The following is a 22138-nucleotide window of genomic DNA, read 5'->3' as shown; positions in this document are numbered from 1 at the left end:
AAAGTCTCTAAATATTCATAATAAATGCATATAAATTTTAAGTGTACATTAATACATACAAACTCATTATTTTGTGTACGGTTAGATGCTGATGTTTTAAGCATTGGAGTGAATTGTTTTTTTTTGGGGGGGTGGGGCTGTTAGTCTTAACAAAATTTTGACTGGTTGGCATTTCAGTTTTTATTATGAAACTTCTTTCGCTTTTTATCGATTCTATCTATCTATATAATAAAGTGAAGTCAGATTATGAAAGTTTGTCATACTAAATCGATATTTCATTTTGACTAACCCTTTTTATTCCTTTCCCAGTTTTTCACTATAAAATTAATGCCATCTTTGTTATCGGCCTCAAATGCAGCTACTGATAGTATCTATTGCGAATAATTTATTTATTTTATTACTATTTTAAAAATCTTTAATAATATTATAGTTTTATTCATATAGAAAAGGCAATGAAAATAACTCAGAAATATCTGTAATATTTGAAATTTCTGTCATATTGTGTGACGTAACACATATTTGTTTAGCGGTGTCTTACAAAATTGACCTTTTCTTCTGTATAACATCATTTCAAGAAGTCCTGTATCACATTCCTATATAAATTTAACGTAAAATGAGCACCCACTTTCTAGCCGGAGTGGTAAATAGAGTTGTGTAACGAATTTTGTTTGTTTGTTTTTAAATTGTTCTTTAAAATAGTTTAAACAAATTTATGAATTGTATCCGGTTTCAGGAAAAACAAAATCTTTACTGTCAGCTACATCGGTTCCTTCTACTTATTTTTAGGGTTAGGTTAGAGTTGGTTTAGGATTAGGTTGAGGTTAGTTTAGGATTAGTTCAGATATATCTGCACGATATCGTTGCCTAACCCCCTCCCCAAATCTAAAATTAAAACATTTTTAACCGCTAAAGAAAAAAATATCCCCCATTCCTGTTTTTATTTATTTACACATTTATTTTTTAAAGCAGAAAAAATACTAAATTGAATAAGTAAAAATTATGCCCCCTCCCTCTCAGTTTCTACATTTTTTTTTATTGTCTGCTACCTTATCTTATTACAAAACAATCCCTCAAATATAAGCTTTGTTACCCACCATCTTACATAAATTCTATTTTGTCTATAAAACATCGAAAAAAAAAAAAATGGTTATATATATGATGATTGCAACGTCCTGTCAGACGAGTGCCACTCCCTCAGACATTTAACATCTATGAACCCAAGTGCCTGAGGGAGTATCTATACAAAGATGATGTTACAGAGTCTTAGCTTTGTACGACAGCTAAGTCTCTCTCTCGGTTCAAAATGTTGAGATCCAGCAACAAGCAAGAGCAAGATAGCCAGCAACAAATTAAACTGCAGACCAGCTTAATGCGGGTACTGGTCTCCCGCTTTATGATTTTTTAAATCAGAGATTTGCTTCTCCTAGAAAGGTTGCCTTCACCATGGCTTACGGGAGCCCTCTCCACCCCAAATACATATATATATATATATATATATATATATAACTACTTCATTTATTCACATAAATTAATATACGAAAGTATAAATTTATGCATAAACTTTAAGTATTTGTTTTTTAAATTGGAAGAAAGAAGAAACAAACCATTTGGTGTCGCTGCTGTTTGGCTGGCCACTGGTTCAGTGACTGAAAGGGAAAACAACATTTTTATAAAAAGAAAATAAAAATTGGCAGAAATGATATCCTTTCTTTTTTTTTTTTCTTTCTCCTGTTTATCATCTTTCTTCATTCTGCATTACACGGACAGCATCATTTTTGGTGCATTTCACTAAATTGCCGGCAGGTGGCGGTTTGTTATAGCTTCAACAAGTGCCACAAAATAATTAAAACTATATTTTGTTACAGTGACAATTTTACTTTAATTCAAAAAATGTTTTAGAGAAAAAAAAATTCAATGTTGCTTTGATTTAAAAAATATTTCATTTAAATCATTCAATTGTCTAGAAAAAAAAATCCAATTTTACTTTAATTCAAAAACATGTTTCAGAGTAGGGAATCCAATGAAAAAAATGTTTTATTAAAATTATATTTTCTTACATAGACTTTTCAATAAATGTTTTTACAATTATATATTGATGCATTTTTATACATTAAATGTTTTGGTTTGCAAATATTTTTTGTGTTCAGAAAAAAATCTTGTTTGTCATTTATTTGCCCTGTTATTTGACTAAGAAGAAATTGGAGTAATCGTCCCCTAACAATGGCGCCGTCCATGTAATGCAGAAGTTCCCCTTATTCATTAGTGCAAAAACATGTTTGTTTTTTTTATTTACATTTGACATATGTAAATGAAAAACAAAGGAAGTATGCGTTCATACATATTAACTTACTCGAGCCATTGCTTGTTGTCTACGTCATGACACGTCATAGGAAATAGACGATGTTGATCAAATTAGGATATAGAGTGGTTAGATATTTTCAAGACGGAATGATCATGTGTTGATTACTCCATATCCTTTCATCTGGATTTTTAATCTTTAATTTTTAATTCACATTTTTTAAGAAGTCGGATTTATTATGTTCATAGAAATAGATCCAAATTAAAAATCCAAAATGTGTGTTATCCAAGTCTGTAGAAAGATCCCGTTTTCAAGCAGTCGAGGAAGAAAGATTATTTCGAATCATAAAAGATTTTTTTCACTTAGGGATAGCGCACAGGTAACAAACGAGATTGAAAAGAGGCTAGTATGATCTTATTTAAGGTCTATCTTCTTCAGACTACCGACGGAAGACATTCTGAAAGAATGAACTTTGTTGAAAAAGTTTATAGCTGAAAAATGTATGCACATATATAGGCAAAACACATGTATAAAACATTAAAATAGAGTCTTACTTTTTATTGAACACTGCTTCATGTTTCTAACTTATACTGGCCCTGGTCTGTATCATATTATTATAAGTTAATCCTTTATAAAATGAAAAAAAAAGATTCCTCATATCCTAAAATGCCAACTTATTTTGCATATTTAAAATTGAATACGAAACTAAACTGAATAGCCATGAAAGAAATAGTAGAAATAATAATGAAACGTTTCTTATGTAAAAAAAAATGCATTATTATTTAGAAACACTTTATGATATGGCATATTTCTTATTTTGTACATTCATAAACTGAAGTCTTTTTTGCTTATGTTCTTTCTTTAAAGTAGGTCTCTCTTCAGCCTCGAGTGATAATAGATACCTCTTGTAAGGGTACATATGCAGGAAGTTTATATTGAAGCAAAGGTTGCCCAATTCATAAGCGCACATATCATGAACCAACATCGCTTGAGCACAGTGGCAAGGAGAATTCTAGTTTGGAATAAGCAGAGAAAGAGTGATATTGTTGCACAGTTTTCGTTCTAGTTGCACAACTGGGGCCTACTATTTATTCCATAGATGGAGAGAGGATATTTGGATCCGTATGTTTTCCACAAGTATTAGTGAAAGTGATTCAGTAGCCCTGAGCAAACTCGAACTCGGCATGCTGAGCTGACAGTCCATGCCAATAACCACTACACCACGTTGTTCCAACTTCAAGAATTTAAGTATAATCATTAACCAAAGGAAACAAAAATTTATTTTTTAAAAAATATTAGTTACCTGGAGTTGAAAGCTGGGTGGATGTAGCTGAAAATAAAAAACAAAACATACATTTTATAATGAAGCATTTTAAATTAATAGTACTTACTTCATTTTACTTACATACAACGTAAGTAAAACACCAAATCATATTTGTGGAGACGAACACACGAACACATAGTGAACACACACAATGCACAACACTTTCAGCTTCAAGACATGTACGATTATCACCCTTGTTGCATGTTTCAACCGATAGGTGGTGATATAAACTTCCTCTTCCGTCCCTCTTTCTCTTTTCTCTTTTTTCCTGTGCATTAGACAAGAACAGACGTGGCACTCACGCAATCCGAGTTGATTACACACTTAAAAACAACTTGATTATGGACAATACCTGTGTATCAAATAGCCTTACAAATGTAAGCTAAACTTTGCAAAAATCATTAACAATGAACGGTACAATTACTGAATTAACTCTAAGCACATTGAACAAAACATGCTATCTCACACTCTTGCAGAGATCAACAATGCACACATACATGGCCTTATACATTTTTCCCCAAAAGCTATTGTCTTTATATAAAAAATGTACAAATATTCTTTACTTGTTTTAAATAAAGTCTACGGTTGTAAATAAATAAACTCGATATCTATTTTCATTAATTTATGTCATCTGAACATGCAATGCTACCAAAACAAATTATATGCAATACAGTTTGCATTAGATTTTTCGACACTTTTATTGGATCAATTTTGTGAGAAGAGGAATCTGAGGGGAAGTTTAATGTTTCATAAATCACAATTACAATGCATGAACATTCATAACATACCTTGCTGGCTGTTACTACACACGTCACTTATTATGATCCTGCCCGACTGAAGAAACGCCACCAGCAAACAAGTTTGTTCATACCCTCGAAAAAGGACCATGAACAAACAACAGTTGAAGACAAGAAAAGTTTTATTCGCCTGGGATCATCTGTTTTCTATCGCTGATCAAAGGAACGGGTATGCAAACAGAGAGTGTGGGAGGTCGGTAATTACTGGTTAATTACATATTAACAAGACATTTCAACACATATTCCAATCGGACTGCTATCTCTCTCCATCTTTCCTTTTTTGAGCCACGTGACAGCACATACATTTTTATTTGTTCCCACAATAGGTCAAACTAACTCTTGAGCACGCTAAGTTGATCCCAACCGAACCCTATCCACTGTCATTCTCAACTAACAAAATTATACTTGTCCAATATTTAACACTATCTACTTATACCACTTATTGTTTTCAGACTATTAGCCCCATAACATCTGTACACATTTGGATAGTTAGATATTTTCCAGTTGTCATACCAACCTTCGTTCACCTTGGCATCATTTTGATAGCCTAGGGTCTGACTTGAACCACCAGCCGCTTTCTTGTTAGAATAAAGTATATTTCAGTCGAGTCCCAGGAAGAGCATTCTCCTAGGCATTATTTCTTTGTCTAAGGTAAGTGGCTATTGCAGCTTGCCTGAGCCGCCACTACCAGAGAAATCTAAACTATCACACACTTCTTTGTTGGAATGAGTAATGGTTCAGCTTGGTCCTAAGAGGTGCATCCTCCCAGGAATTATTTCCTGTTTCAACTTGTACATTATTGCAGTTATCTTGGAGCATACCGATTGAGCAATTCTGACGTGTTCATTGTTGACTATTTTTGCTCCTGAACACAATGCTCCTCTCAGGATGGGGAGGGGATCTGTCCATGCAGCCTTGGAGTGGGAAGTACATAAATTCCAACTAATTTCTTATTCTTTTACCTATATGTCTAGACTTTATGGACACCCTGTATATTTTTTAGCAGAAATATTAACATTTTATTGTTTATGATGTAACAGTCATAAATATTAAAATGTCTTTTTTTCTTGCGGATAGAAATCTGTTTGTTGGTTGGATATGATAACCAAACAAGTCTCCAAGGCATATTAATTTTGACTAAACTATTGAAGGGCTATTTCCAGACTCTTTGGAGTTTACATGTCATATTACTTAATAGAGACCCTACACCAATACATAGCGATTAAATTAGCTATTGGGCGAGAGTCATTCTTAGTGCATGCCAGGATAAGCCATATCTGTAAAACAGAACCGTTCTTGGGGCTGAACGAAAGTTGGGTGACAAGGCAATTCCGTAGACATCAGTTGAACGATCACGATATGACTTTATGTTTTCAAGTATGAAAAAAGGTTTTGAAGTCAATCTCTCCGTTGGAAGCTATAAAAACGGGACATGGTCAAATGATACAGAAATAATCTAAGCTGAATTTTATAGATATCTGTCCGTCTGCGTCACTCATTTCTTTGTTAGATAGAAAGTCATTTTAAGTAAACAATCGTAAGATAATTTTAGTCTCTCTCTTCTTAAGACCATTCTCTCAAATAAAACCTTGAAGAAAATCAGTGTACGCCTTTCTTGTGTCGAACTTTCCCGCATGAAATGTTTAAACAGGCGAGGCGGTCAACAACCACGAGATGATCACGGTCATTCATGAAACGCGGCGAAGAAGAAAGGCAGCGATGATGAAGAGAAAAAAAAAACGTGTTAATTCCGCATATATGTATAAAGATGTTTTATTCTATTTGATTTATTGGCTGCTCATGGATGAAAACATAACAGCCAGACAAAACGTTTCCTGCTACCAATAGAAACAAACCTTGTCTCTCCTGCTTCTTTCCACTGAACAGACGAGCGAGACTATTCTTATCTGTGATATGTAGCTCACAGAAAAGCATTATCTGAACTTTCTTACTTTATTAATTCTTTCACTGTTATACTGTTTTACCTATTGGCAACCTACACCTTCATAGACTTTGGAATTCCATTCCAGATCCCTGCTTCATCAACAGTACTGACGTGCAGAAGTTCAAGTCTAACGTGAACCGACATCTTGCTGCCCAAATCCCTACATAGTACTCCATAGTTGTTGCTCCTGATAGGAGCTCCCTACACCAAAGTGGCAATTTGCCTTGTTTGGGGTGAAAATGTAAAAAAAAAAAAAAAAAAAAAAAACACCTAACGGTGTAAAAAGCAATATGGGATTATTGCAAACTTTTATATACTAAGCTATTAAAAGTAAGTAAATTTGGTTTGACAAATCATCATGAGTTATAATTCAAACGAATAAATACTTACGGCAATTCGCTTCGTCGGTGCCTTCTGTACAATCGATGTTTCCGTCACATTTGCTTGTAATGTTTATGCATTCTCCAGGTTGACATTCAAATTCATTAGTTGTACATTCTCGACATGTAACGTTGATACATTTTACTTGACCCATGTTGCATGTGCTGGTGGAAAGAAAAAGGAAAAATAAACATGTTTTGAAACATATGCCCTTTTAAGTAGAATTAAATAAATACAATATGAGGAACGATGCGAGAGAGAGAGAGAGAGAGAGAGAGAGAGAGAGAGAGAGAAGGAGAGAGACGGAGAGAAGGAGAAAGAAGGAGAGAGTTAACGATGTACAGTGAAATAATAAAAAACGGGAATACATCAAATCAACAGCGCAAAAACAAATTTGTTTCTTTTTTATTGATAATTGCCGTCCCCGTCTTCTTTATATGATCAAGGTGTAGTATCTTTTCTGTTCTTTGTCAGAGAAGGAGAAATCCTTCTAGCCTAAGACACTTTAAATTTTTGACATAATCCAGTATGCTCCTTTTTGAAAAGCTAGATTTTATGAGGAACGATGAGAGAGAGAGAGAGAGAGAGAGAGAGAGAGAGAGAGAGAGAGAGAGAGAGAGAGAGAGAGAGAGAGAGAGAGCGACACACACAAATGCAATTGTTTTAGTAAACCATATGCTTGCAAAACCTGAAAGATAATTTATAAAGTCCTACCAAGTATGAAACACTTTAAATAATATTAGTTTTAAGTGCATTGTATCAAAAGACTAGCTGGACGCCTGGCGTTGCCCGCTCGTACAATACGCTTAAACATGATATTTTTATTATTACAGATTGTGTTATAGAACCAATTCTCTGTTGAATATTATATATTTCAAGTAATAATTTGCCTGGTGGACTAATTGGCAAAAAAAATTAATAAAATAATGATAATGTCGTTCATAAAATTCCGTCTATGTTTGTTTACAATATAACGTTAGCTGCTATTTGAGCTGGACGATCTTAAAAATAGTCTTTCTTCTCTTATAGATAAAAAAATAATTTTTTTTGTGACGTAAAATATTATCCTGTAAAAACTTTTTTATATCTATAAGAAAGACTATTTTTAAGTTCGGATTTTTTTTTTTGATTTTTGATACTTATCGGATGAATTTCTGTACAAAACATATCTAAGAACACTACCAGACATATAAATAACCTTTGTGAAATTTGCAAAAGTTAGGCTCAGCCGTTTCGGAACCTATGAGGAAGAAACTCATACACACAAAGTGACTTTTATATAATAGTAGAGATAGAGATTTGAATGTGTGTGTGTGTGTGTGTGTGTGTGTGTGTGTGTGCTTACATAGCATAGGGAAACTGTTTTCTGCCCTGTTGCTATTAACTATCGAATAGTAATAATAATAAACAAACAGTTTGTAATCTTAATAATACCACATGGCAGAGCAATATGAAAACAAAAACAAATAATGTTATGCCCATGTAAACGAAAAATTGGCTGGAAATATTATCATCTAAGGTTAATGCATTTATTGAAATAATTGTACTGTAAATCTTATAAAAACAATATACAGGTGATTCCAGATTATGTAGGTGGCGCATAGCATATGATTATAGGCTGTAAAAAACTTCCAAATTATGAACGTATTGGACAGTCTGTGAGGAGTAGTACCCCTAAGTGGATGTGACGTTTTTGTTGCTTAGTTTTTATGTCGATTCTAATCGCTGAGGAATCACCCACTATTGTAAGAATAATAATACAACATGTATGCAGTAAAGGGCCAAAACAATTGCACTTTTGTATCTGTACTCTTATATAAGAGGAACTGTGTGTCTGTGTGTGTGTGTTCGTTCTGTATAGACTCTGCAACAGCTGGGCCAATTTTTATGAAATTTCACATGAATGTAATTTATGTATCTGACAGTGTTCTTAGAGAGGTTTTGTATCGGAATGTCTTTGATAAGTATCAATAATCGAAAAACTGATGAAAGAAGGAACAGGCGATGTTGGCCACAATTAACACCTTATACAGTGCATCACAAGTGCATTTGAGAAGTTTTATTACAACACAAGCAGAAAGCCCCGGCATATAAAATAAACAGTAGCTTCTTTAATATGATAGGGGTCCAGTCGAAATGATGATTGAGATCGGACAACTGTAAGTGGGTCAGAAGCATTACTCATTGCACGTCCCTCGTATATATATATATATATATATATATATATATATATATATATATACACACACGAGGGACGTGCAATGACTATATATATATATATATATATATATATATATATATATATATATATATATATACGAGGGACGTGCAATGAGTAATGCCTCTGACTCACTTCCAGTTGTCCGATCTATCTGAAATTTTGCATGTATAATTTGTATATATATATATATATATATATATATATATATATATATATATATATATATATATATATACATACACACACGTCTAGTTGAACATGACAGTTACTCCTTTTTCCGATCTTTTTGGATATCTTTTTGATTTGTCGAGCGGTCTTTTTAATTTCGGCAGACATATTATATAGTGGCGCCCAAAAGTTGTTGTTCGGCCATATTTTTCTCAAGCACTTTCTATCAGTGTATCTGATTATCGTCAGAAGCAATTCTTGTTTTATTTTCCTTTTTTTTTTGTCCTTTGAGGGTTGGTGTATATATAATCTTTTTTTAATTGGCTATAAAGGTGAGTACAGGAGGGTTGGGGACGAATTATTTTTATTTTATTTTAGTTTTTTTTAGTTTCAATTTTCCTATTTTATAGTTTATTGATGTAATTTCTTGTTATTAAATACTGCTAGTATATTTGTTCTCGTGTTAAATGAGATCCGGTTTAAAAAGGGCTGTAGTTTTTTTTATAAATATGGCTTCTAGTAATTTTAGTCGGCGTTTGCAGTTGTTAAGATATCGAATTTTAGTATTTTTAGTTAAGATATTTCTAATGTCGGACGACTGTAGGTTTTTATCATGGGCTGTTAGGTGTTGTTTTATAGCGCTATTGTCAGCTAAATGATAGGTTAGTCACCGGGAGAGTGTTGTTGTTGTGTGGCCTATGTATGCGTTGTATGAGTTTCTAGAGAGGGTTTCTCCTGACGATAATTGGATTTTTTTTTACGTAGGAGTCACCAATTATCAAGGCCCAAAAGCCACTCAAGGATAAGAGTTACAGAGTGTACAGTAGTTAATGATTAGCGAGGGGACAGAGATTGGAGCTCAGATGAACACTTGCTATGAAAATAACGATAAAACAAAGACATATTCGCAACATCTCTTCTGTGGGAAAGAGTTTGTAGGGAAGAGAAAAGGGCATCTTCCACTAAGCTATGAAGTCTATTTTGAACTCTGTCAAGGCAGGATAAGCTACTTCTAGCAGCTCCTGGCCAGATGTGGCAACAGTACTCCATCATTGGCCGTACTTGGCTTTTATATAGATAGAGAATTGCATCAGCAGTGACATTTTTCGACCATTTTTCCAGCGACCTTGGCAATAGATTTGATATACATGTTCCATTTCAGATTAGGAGTAAAGGTCAAACCCAGAAGCTTGTCAAAACCTGGAGCCTCCGCAAGACGAGAGCCATTCATTTCAATTGATGCCATATGGGGATCAGAGCATTGATGATGTAAAGATAGAAGCTTGGTTTTATATGCATTAAAGGTAATCAGCCACCTCTTCCCCCATTGTACCACGCGCTCGAGATCAGAGGAGAGAAAATCAGAGAGAACTTGGTCATTTACGGCCTTTGATGAATTGCCATAGATGGTCGTGTCATTAGCATAAATGTCAACGAATGATTTAAGTATGTGTTTTGGGAGATCATTGATGTAGATCAGGAAGAGAGTTGGGCCCAGGATGGACGCTTGAAGGACTCCAGCATCAATACTGTGTGCTTCTGATTTCTGCCCATCAACCACTACTCTTATGAGCCTATCAGAGAGAAATGATTTAATAATTGAGAAGACATTTTTAGCTATACTATACAGTAATACCGTAGCTGGAAATCTTGTGAAGTAGGTCTTTATGCCATGCCCTATCAAAGGCCTTTGATATGTCAAGAGCAATTTTCCTAGAATGGAACCCTTTGTTGAGAAATTCACTAATCCTATGAGATATAACTGTAAGCACATCTGCTGTAGATCTAGCAGAACAGAAACTATAATGCATGTCACTAAGAAGGTTATTTCTGCTGAGGTGGTTGACTACTTCTCTATTTAATATGGATTCCAGCAACTTACTCATGACACACAGGAGACTTATTGGTCTGTACTGAGAGGGCGATAACCTATAACATGAGTTTTTAAATACAGAGCGATGATGGCTTTTAAAATATATAGGATGAAAAATATACTGATGAGGTTTTCGAGGGTGTTGGGAAGCACTTCTCTTTAAGGCACTGCTTAAACAGTTTTGTAAGTGTGGCAGCAAGTTCTGGTTGAAGCTTTCTTTTAACACTATAATGGGAATGCCGTCAGGGCCGGTTGCTTTACTGGAATCAAGGTTCTTGATTAGCTTGGCGACATCATGCGCAGATATTTGTATGTCATATAGCGTGTTGTCTGTTTCAGGAGGAAATATAGGGGATTTATGGCCTTCGTTGCATAGGGTAGAATTAGCTGCAAAGTTTGGCTTTGTCTGATGCTGACGAGATGATCTCAGGTCCATTGATGATGGTTGGGATAGAACACACGCTTCTGTTCAGGATTCTGTTTGCTATTTGCCAAAACTGGTGGGAACCAAACCGCTGCTCAGCTACTTTAGATTTAACGGACTGAGCATATAGCTCTCTTGCATTTTTTATTACTCTTTTACAATGGTTGCTGGCAGTCCTGAAAACGACTTTACGTTGGAAGCAATGGAAAAGTGCGCAATAGTAGCAGCACATTCTGGGGAGAACTATGGCTGGCTGTTAGGTTTTTACTGAAACGTTTTGCAGGGTATGAATCGGTCTATTACTACAATTAACCATTCCATAATGTTTGATATCCTTTTTAAACATAGAATGCAGAGGTAGATCGGATATAAATGTACGAAAGCTAATCAGTTAGTCATAGAGTATCGATATACTGTATGATGGAGAGGTACGTCTGAGGACTTTTTACATTTCATTTTTTATCTTAAATGATACAACCTAGTGGTTGGAAGATGCCAGAGGAGATAGGACGGAGGATGAACATAGCTCAGAGCAAGTGGTGAGAAAAAGATCTAAAGGGCTTACATACTGACTGTTAGTATCGGGCACATGGGTGGGTTTTTGAACAATCCGAGTGAGGTCATAAGCAATGGAGAAATCGTGGCAAAACTTCCCCTCATCATCTGTTTTGTTTGAGTGGGTCAACCATTCCACATTGTGGACATTGAAGTCACCACAGGTGTGAATGTTAGCCGAAGGATGAGCAGACAGGATGTGGTCAATTTTCTCAGATATGCTCTTAAAGATAGTAACCCTGCTATTGTGGGGACGATAGAGGGCAAATATAAATGTGGTGGTGTAAGCAAGTGCAATCTGAAAGCACATGTAGGGTAAATTAGGGTCTTCTCTGGAGATATCCCTACCACATGGAAAGCTATCTTTAATGTAGGCACATATTCCATGCCCATGGCGATCGTGGGGGTCAGATTTAGATGTTACGTTAGAGTATCCTTTAATTACAAACTCATCTAGGGAAATGGTCGGTCCAATGCCAGTTTTTTTTAGAAACAATATGTCCGGTTTATGTATGTAGGTATTTAAAAAACTGTTGTAGTAATAATTATGTTAGCCTCTTTAAGAACTCGGTTCTTATTGTTGAGCACTTTAAAGTTGGAATGAAAGTTGATCACTTAAGCTTGCATGCTCGGATCATGATGTTATAATAATTAGATCATTTTGGATGGATGTCTCGACGTTTAATAATAAATATTTAAATTTCAACTTAATTTCTCACGGTTAAAGTTGGCTGTGTGGTTTGTTCCTTGCTAATGGAGTCAGATGGTTTTGTGGCCGGGTTAGAATCTCCCGATTGGTTGTAAAATCCTAGTCTTTTGATGCTGCTAATTTATCGTTGATTTGGTGCCAATCTGCTCCCTCTCCTAATCAGGAGATTGTAATTAAATGAACTTGATATCGTCTCTAAAACGATCGTACACTAATCCAGGTTGTTATTGTTTTGATACCTTTGTAAATGATCTTGTATTGATTTGTTAATTTCATTTACTTCTATTTAATATCTCTCTCCTTATATATATATATATATATATATATATATATATAAGAGAGAGAGAGAGAGAGAGTCAATAGAATAAGAAAATGACAATATAAGAATATATACTAATACATACAAATTTATTCATTTATTCAATAAGGATGATATATCAATTAGGGGTTAGGGTAAGTAAGAACTGTTTATACCATGGTATTTCGAAGCCTAATGTAATCTGACCACATATCTACCAATAAACTCTAAAACCTAAGATTACTAGGTTAAAACTTCCAACACGTGTGGCCAGAAAAAGTGAGAGGTGATTGGCACACATTTTCTGAATTGGTGCTATCAAAATTGGAAAAAGTGGTGTACATCTCAGTTCAAATTTCCTTTCCTCTTTTCTATCTCCCAGCAGGACCAAGACAACGTGAGCCCTTTCATTCTTTAGTAAACAAACTAACTGCCATTAAGCCACATCTGAGGAATCTCGCTATCGGTGGGATGAAATTAATTATATAAATGTTGGTCTAAGTTATTTTTTTAACTTTTATTCTTGCTCTGTATTACATTGAGCTCTTTTACTCAAGATTTCTAACAGAAATTATTTTATCCTTTATAGATCCAACGTACAATGAAGAAAGAAAACTACTTAAAAAAAAATGAAAGCATCCATTATAAACAATAGAGAATATCACCACAGTATCACTACTATTTAACTTACAGAGAAATAACAGGAAGGAAGATATAGCGAACACAATGATTAATTTTTAGATTTTGTCTTCAATTTTTTGTTTACTCTGCTGGTTTTACAATTTCATTTTTTCCTGATCCAAAAATATAACCAGAGATCAGTTTTTCTAGTTTATTATTAACTAGCGGGGGTACCCGGCGTTGCCCGAGTGTTTGTTTCCGGGACGGGGGGGGGAGTTTTAAAAAATGTTATGGTAGGTAAGTAGGAAGGATCAAACCCGGAGTCATGAGTAAAAGTAGGAAAATAAAGTGTGAAAAAAAAACAAAAAAAAACAAAAACATCTGCAACGTTAACAGTTCAGCCACCAAGAAAAGTCCATTCCAGTTGTTTAGGAAAAAAAAAACAAACAAAAAAACGACTACGGTAGGTCGGCGCAAACGTGAAAATATAATGTGAATTGTCCAGCACGCTAACCACTACGCCAAAGAGCACTGCAGCTTAGTTTAGTGATTTTAAATAACTTCACATGAAAGAACTACGAAGCCAAACCGGTGTTCTCTTAACTGTTCCTTGTGAACGATCCCCAAACGGTGTTAAGTGGTGGCAGGGGGAGGAGGAATTTATTAGAGAGAAAATATTTTACCACTTCCATTGATCTTAACCGATTTTGGCCGTGACTTCTCAGCAGAAAAAGTATAGAAATCTAAGATTATCGAGGAATTTGAGAAATAATAAGCCTATAACACACCTCAGATATTGTTCTGCCGTTTGTGCATATTATATTTGCATGAAATATCTTGATTTTTAATCCTATTAAGGTCAACATCCGACGGGAAAAAATGAGTTCATTTTATTTATATAGAAGAGAAGAAGAGAAGAGAAGATAACTTGATATACTTACCAATTTAAACATGGCTTCTTGAGTACCATCGAACCATCTGGGTAAGTGAGACCATCATATACACAAGGACACTGTTCTTTCCGGATGCAGTTCTTACCTGGTTAAAATAAACGAATGAAACAAATTTAAAGCAATTCATCAAAAAATCATTTAAAAGCAAATCAGTTTATCTGCATATAAAATATTCACAAACAGAAAATATTATTTCAATTCATCCAGACACAAATGAAGCATACTCAACTTTAATTTCCAGTTCCCTTCCGATAAAACCTTCACTCATCGTTTACAAAAGCAACAAAGAACTGTGTACATAAAGCAAAATGTAACTTCCATGAGCAGAGTTTCTTTCCAGGAACTTTCCACCCGTGGAACATCTTACCACTGAACTATTGTCCTACAGATTATAACATGGTCGTTTTTAAGTACAATGTCAACAAATACCTGTCAACTCGTCCTCTGAAGGGATCGGTACTTATCCAATTTACAATCCAATCTCCAGCAACATTGGGTCGGCATCTTTTTTACAAAGGAGTCATCACTTATCAAGGCCTGGAGGTCACTCGAGGATAAAGGTAAATGAGTGTACAGTAGTCAATGGAACAATACCGTAGTAATTGTTAGCAGTGGTAAATTGGATTACTTAAGGGGAACGGCTCATCAAGAACTTGTTTACATCAGATTTGAAGACAATCATATTGTAGTCAACTGAAAAGCAGGGAAATGAAATAAAGTTGCACAGGTGTGCATGGAATCTATGTTTAGATTTAGGACAGATAAAAAGTAGGGGAAATTATTGATATTGTTTTTCTTGAAAGTTTGGCGAGGGGGAACCATAGATTGGAGGTCATCTTATGGCAGGTTACGTATTCAGCTGGAAAATCTGAAGTGAAGACTGCACAAAGTGAAGAATACAAAATGCGGCATTTCTCTTCCCATGTTAAGATGGCTTCCTATTTAAAAAAGAAACACTCTTTACATGGAGAAAAGGGTTGGTTTCACGTTGATATTGCATGTTGAAATTTTTCATCATCCATGTTTGTTGCAAGTGATTGCTTCCTTATGTTGAGTTGTCTCCTCAATTTTATAAACTGCAGCCATTCCTCAGCTAAACCTTGCCATTGACGTACTCGCTATTTATTCAGTAAGTGGGGAATAATCTTCTGCACTCTACCTCTTTTTCACAGAAGAGATTTTGCTAGTCTTTCTCTACTCTATTATTACTCCATGGAAGGTGCTCGACTAAGCTCCAATCTTATTCCTCCTTTTAAGACATTCACAGTAAGAACTTGTATCATTCCCACAAAACTGAAAAGAACTTTTTCTTCCTCAGTATGCCTACCAGAATTTCCATGAACTTCCCATCTGTTGAGCACATTACTATAGGACTACTTTCTTGCAGATTACAACACGGTCATCTTCAAATTCAAAGTCAACAAATGCTTATAAACTGTTTTCAAAGTTTATTGATTCCATTCATTATTTTCAATCCTCTCATAATATTCTTTATCTTCAATTGACAATCCATCCACCTAATTAACCGTTGTCTTCGAGATGCTTTTGGCCTTAATAAGTGGCGACTCATTAGTAAAAAAAAAAAAAAAAATCGAATCAAATCTACAGTGGTTATTTCGGAGTCAATCACACAGCAAAACCATTTAAGAACTATGGACTGTTCAATCTTTTTTCCCACAAACAGAGCTTCCCATCCATGGGAGATATGACGACTGCTTCCCTCTGGACTACAACATGATTTTTTCAAATCCAATATTAACAAATATTTACAATAAGTGTTCAAATGTTGTTTATTCTATTTTCAACCCTTTTATAATATTTATTCAATTGGCAATCCATCCATCTCATTAACCTTATCCTCGAGTGACTTTTAGTCTTTATAAGTAGTGTCTAATTATTAAAACAAAAATAGATTATCTAATTTGTTGCCACATCTGGACTGTGGCATCTACCACTAGTCTCTCCCTCTTAGGCTCTCAAAAGAGGATCAAAGTCAATAGTCCTAGACTATCAACCAAGCTCCAACCACAATGTTGTGCCTCTGTGTTTGTTTTACAAGTACTTTTTTGATTCAGTTTACTTCGGTCGAAGTTCTCAGAAATCATATTGATCACGATATGATATTCGAATATTTTATTAAAATTCTTCTTTAGCTCACAAACACTAAGTTAGTAAAGAAGTTGAGAACATAATTTCCCTCTCCCCAATTTACCATGTAAATATGTCATAATGTATCTTGTGGTGTCTTGGTTTTACTCGATTTTAGGACAAGAATTCGTCTAGTCTGGTGGAGTATCCAGTTTTGTGCTGTTACTTGAGGTAACAGTAATTGGAGAAGGTGCACCATTCTTTGTAATAGCGATAACGAGATTTTATTTGACTATTTTAATGGAATGGAATGTGCTCTGACAAACTGGTAGCAATTGCGCTCCTTTGACATACATACCCCCCCCCCACAAAACCAAACAAGCAGCAAAATTACAAACCGTTTACTGACGGTTCCTGAATGCCGGAAAGCCTTCTACTCTAATAGTTTTTTCCCTCAAACTTTTAGATTCCAGAATTCCCTCTCTGTTTCCGACTTCTTTCACTGTACCAACATGCAGAAATTTAAATGTAATATGAACAAACACCTCGCTGCTAAGCTGCTTAAAACTGCTGGGTCCTTCTGCCTTACACCCCCAGAACTCTTTTGAAAGGAACTCTTCTCTTCTATCACCAGTTTTCTGTTTTGAGCAAAAACACGGGCCCCTATCTGTATGAGTTTGGTCTTTTATCCCTTTGAACTCTCGAGAATTCTTGTGGTTAGTTTCGCCCTTTTCCCAATAAAACAAACCACGCCTACCACTTCTTCCTCCTCTCCCAGTCCCTGCATATGTCAAAGTAGTAATATGCCTTGGGTTAAAAAAGAATTACATTTTTTTAAAGATGTTAAATAACACTATAAAAAAAAAAGCAGCATACCATCTAATACATATCCATTGGGACAGAAACAACCTTCAATACAATATGATGTCAGATGAGTCTTGCTAGACGGTGCATCTTTACACGTAGGAGGGTTTGCAGGTCCACATTCCAAATATACCATCGCATCTTCGCACTGAATAGCTGAAAACCAAAAAAAGTAAATTTTGTGTAAACGTTGATTATTACATATTAAGACGATCATACATTTTTTTAGATTTACTGACATAATTAAAACCATTTATTCACATAATTAAAACAATTTATTCACATAATTAAAATAATTTATTCACATAATTAAAATAATTTATTCACATAATTAAAACACAGTTTTATCTCCATATATTTATCTGTACTTATATATCAGGTCATAAAAACTTTTCCAAACATTTCCTGTCTTTGCAATAATCATCTTTTGTTCTTGTTAGTTCCTTACACCAAGTAGCTTCATGCCTTGTTTTGAGCGATTTCCATAAAAAAATGAAAACGATTATTATAGCTGATAACACGTCATCTAAGAGTCCAACATTTAAATCTCTAACATTCACAGGTAACACGAAGTGAAACCTATACATAGAAGATATTGTCTAGTCTTCTTCAAAGAAAGTGGGCTCTCTCTACCGGGCTAGAAAACTTCCCCCAACTGCTAGTATCCTATATATTTTCAAAGCCATCATTTGCCCATGTATGAAGTATTGTTATACCTGGGCTGGTGCACCAACTATTAGTCTCTCTCTGTCTCTCTCAGACAGGATCCAAAAAAGAGTCTCCAACCTAATAGGTTCCGCACTTAAATGTAATGTGAAAAAAAATAGCTTGCTGCACAACTCCCTACTTAGTATACTTCCAGAAATCTAATTAACAATAGCCCCTTACATCTCAGTGGAAATTTACCTCATTTGGGGTGAACGGAAGTAAAAAAAAAAAAAAAAAATGTGATACTCTAAAATTTAGCCAGAATGTCTAGTGGAACAAACATATAATTATACTTTTTTTTATTTTTTAGATTTTTCTTATGATCTTTTTTGTGTTCAACATAAAATAATATTACTAATTGTGTTGATATTCCCTTTATGAACTATTCCATTGCTCCTATTTTATTCTGTCCTATTTTATTACTTTTTTAAACTCTTAATAAATAAATGGAGGGGAGGAGAGAGAGAGAGAGGCGAAAGGGAAAGTAATAGAATAAGAGTGGGGGGGGGGATCAAACAACATGCATTGAAAGAGGCCGAGTGTTATAGCTAGAAAGTTAGAGATGAGATATTTGTTAATTATGACTAATTAAGCAATTAAAATGTAAGCTTTTTTTCAAACATAATTCAATCCTAAAACTGAGGAATATTTTAACATGTATTCTTATTGGAATTAAAATATATAGGGGGAAAAGGCCCTACAGAAACAAACGTTGATTAGCTTAGCTTCAGCATATTAACAATTCTATATGCATTATTCATAATACTAACACCTGGGATTTATGTTGTCGGTATGATTACTCTAGATACGCGGTGCCTTGAATAAATTTCCAGACTTTTTTCATATGAGCACTTTTATTGATAGTACACACATGAAACTCTAGTTCGCTTCGAAGTAATCTCCTTTGGGTGCAGTGCACTTGTTGTACCATTCCAACAACTTCTGGAAGTCTTATGTGAGCATGTCAATGACCCTCGTCACAGCCTCTTTCATCCTCTGAAGTCTTCCTTGAGCTTAGGGAATAACCAAAAGTCACAGGGAGCAAGGTGTGGACTATAAGAGAGAGCGAGGAACTGTCTTGATGTCCATCTTGGTCAAATAGTCTGTGACAAGGATTGAGTTGTAGACTGGTGCATTCAAACACATCTTCTGCATCTTCAGTTCCTCACGAATGTGTGTACAGTTCCTACACTAACATCAAACTGTTCACTTATTGTCTCTATAGATATACGATGGTCCTTATCTATAAAATTCTTTATTTGGCCAATCAACTCTGGTTTTCTGATTTCGTTACTCTTCCCACACCTTTCATTATCCCTCACAGACTCCTTGCCTTTCTTGAATCTCTTATGCCACTCAAAAATTGATGCCCGATTTATGCAAAATAGTCTAAAAGCAGTCTGAAGCATTCCATACATTTCTGTGGCATTTTTTTTTTCAAGTTTAAAACAGAATCTTTTTGCATGTCGTTCTTCTAAAGTGTCCTCACATCCAGATTGAAATTCACCAGCTGTGACAAGCAGGCTTTACTAGGGTGTATTCCACTTTCTACTGTAACTGTTCATTTCAACTTGAAATCATAAAAATTGGTCAATCACCTCATAAGATGTATAGCAATAACATACTGAATTTTCAAGAGTCTACGACAGTTTTAAATGCCTGTACAAAAAAAAAATATCGGGAAACTTATTGAAGGTAATGAATCTACTCACATTTTTAAAAAAAGTTACATTTAATTGCTTACTTAGAAGATCGATTTAATGGTTGCTGCGTGAAAACTTACGGCAGAGATCTTGTCTCCTCCATCGAACAGGTACGCCGTTTGCTGAACATTCGGCAGCAAAATTGGACAGAGCTGTACACAAACATTCACAATCTCCTCCAAGATCGCACCTGTAAGATGAATATTTTTAAACATTTAATAACAATTATAAAATAACTAGACGTACCCCTGACCCGATGAGTCACAACCACTACCACTATTTGTTCTACTTTTGATTTTATTTGAAAATTCATAAACAATATCTTTTATGATATTCTTGTTGCATTACTAAAAATAATAATATCATTGCTTTTATTATTCTTTTTTGTTTTTGTTTTTTTTACAAAGGAGTCACCAATTATCAAGGCCCGGAGACCACTCGAGGATAAGGATTAATGAGTGCACAGTAGTCAATGGAACAATATCAAAGTAATCGTTAGTAGTGGAAATTTTGTAAATTGGATTACTTAAGGGAATGGCTCATCAAGAACTTGTTTACATTGAACTTGAAAACGGCTATTATTATAGTCAGCTGGAAAGTAGGGAAATGAAAAAGTTCCACAGGCATGCAGTTCTAAGAAAGAAGCTTTATTCATGAAATCTACGTTTAGGTTTCGGCACAAATAAAAAGTGGGGGAAATTATTGATATTTATTTCAGCTAAACAAGTGTTTTTTGTAAAGTTTGGCAAGGGGGGGGGACAATAGATTGGAGCTCAGACTAGGAGTCTGCAACTTTCCAATTGTAGTCTGGTTGATACTCACTCTCTCTCTCTTTTTCTCTCTCTTCAATCTTTCTATCCCCTTTGACCCTTCATATGTATTTTGTGTGGTGCAAATAGAAATAGGTCTCACCACATGTGAATGTGTATTTAGAGTGAGAAAGGGTCAGTTACCTTTATTATTGTTACTCATTAGGAATTCTCACATAGATTGTTATCAGTGATTACTTACTGACAATAATCTGTGGTTTTCCCTGAAGTCTGAGTGACAGCAAGTATCCTCAGATTTTTAGTTCTCTCTGCCTCTTTTAAAAACAATTACAAATGATTTTACCTTATTACAACAGCCGCTTAACATTTATTTCTCGCTGGCAACGACCATTGGTAATCTGGGAGTTGGGTGGCAATAAGCTTTCTCAAGGTCTCAGTATAATCCACACCCTTCTAATTGGGGTTTGATTAGTGCTTCCCCTCTTTGATCTATCGCCATCATTACAAATTTTCAAGATATTGTCTCATAGTTCACCTGATAAACTCATTAGCCTTTGTTCTTGAATGGCATTTTGGCCTTTATAAGCAATGACTTTATTAGTGAATTAAAAAAATTGATGAACATGATGCAACAAATATATAATAAGATATTTTAATTCAAGAAATAACGAATGGTGAATATTTTTGGTAATAAATGTAAATTTACTTACCCACATGCATCAAAGAGGCAGTTATCATAATAATAGTTAACAACAATGTTGGGGAGAACATTCCGACAATTGCTGAAGACAGGACCATTTTTAATGATGCTGCAGGATTCGATTGCCCATGGTCTGCGATGGGAATTTACCTGGAATTTAAAAGGAAAATCAGTGATAATCTAAGTAAAGTCTTAGAAATTTCCAAACTTATGTTACAATTTATGACTGAAGGTGAAAACAAGTATATCAACTTTAGTCAAAGGACGGTAGGATTTACAACCATAATATTCACGCATGTCACAATGTAATGGTGTGCCAAGATTATGTCTTTATCTTGTCCTTTTTAATGAAAGTGGAAAATCGGCAATCAATATTAGTGCCAAGCAATTAATGCTCTAATAATATTTGTTACCCTCATGGCATTACAATCGTTGCTGTTGTCTTTGATAAGTTGCAGTTCTTTATTGAGATGAGAAAAAGCCAGCATCCCAGCAGAAGAGCAAAGCTTAGAATCTTCAGGCGACTTTCACCACCGAAATCATTTTCTTAGACTCCAATGATAGCTAGGAAGATACGCTAGAATATACAAGTGGTTTCTCGGAATTTGTTCCTGTAAGTGGTTATCGTTCGTCCAATGTCTTATATGAATCTGGTAGTTTCAAGACGGAAGACATCTAAAATTTTGACTGCAATTTGGTGAAGGGGTTGACAGCAAATTATGCAATTCTTAAATTGA

At 34.8% G+C, this 22138-nt stretch overlaps 1 protein-coding gene across 1 annotated transcript in view; it reads right to left on the bottom strand.

Moving 5' to 3' along the window:
• The window catches only part of LOC145291527 (uncharacterized), a 1250821-nt gene that overhangs the window by 798916 nt on the left and 429767 nt on the right, over positions 1-22138 (bottom strand). The window contains exons 23-29 of the mRNA XM_080137518.1: positions 21412-21551; positions 20012-20121; positions 17533-17676; positions 14557-14653; positions 6756-6910; positions 3603-3629; positions 1605-1646 (exon numbers count right to left, since the gene is read on the bottom strand). Of these exons, the coding sequence (XP_079993644.1) occupies positions 1605-1646; positions 3603-3629; positions 6756-6910; positions 14557-14653; positions 17533-17676; positions 20012-20121; positions 21412-21551 (715 nt within the window). The remainder of the gene's footprint in view (positions 1-1604; positions 1647-3602; positions 3630-6755; positions 6911-14556; positions 14654-17532; positions 17677-20011; positions 20122-21411; positions 21552-22138) is intronic.

Source organism: Euprymna scolopes, chromosome 12 (assembly GCF_053919585.1).
Source record: "Euprymna scolopes isolate OS-2025 chromosome 12, ASM5391958v1, whole genome shotgun sequence".
NCBI classification, from domain to species: Eukaryota; Metazoa; Mollusca; class Cephalopoda; order Sepiida; family Sepiolidae; genus Euprymna; species Euprymna scolopes.
Note: the sequence above shows the minus strand (reverse complement) of the source record. Positions and strands in the feature narration are given on the sequence as shown.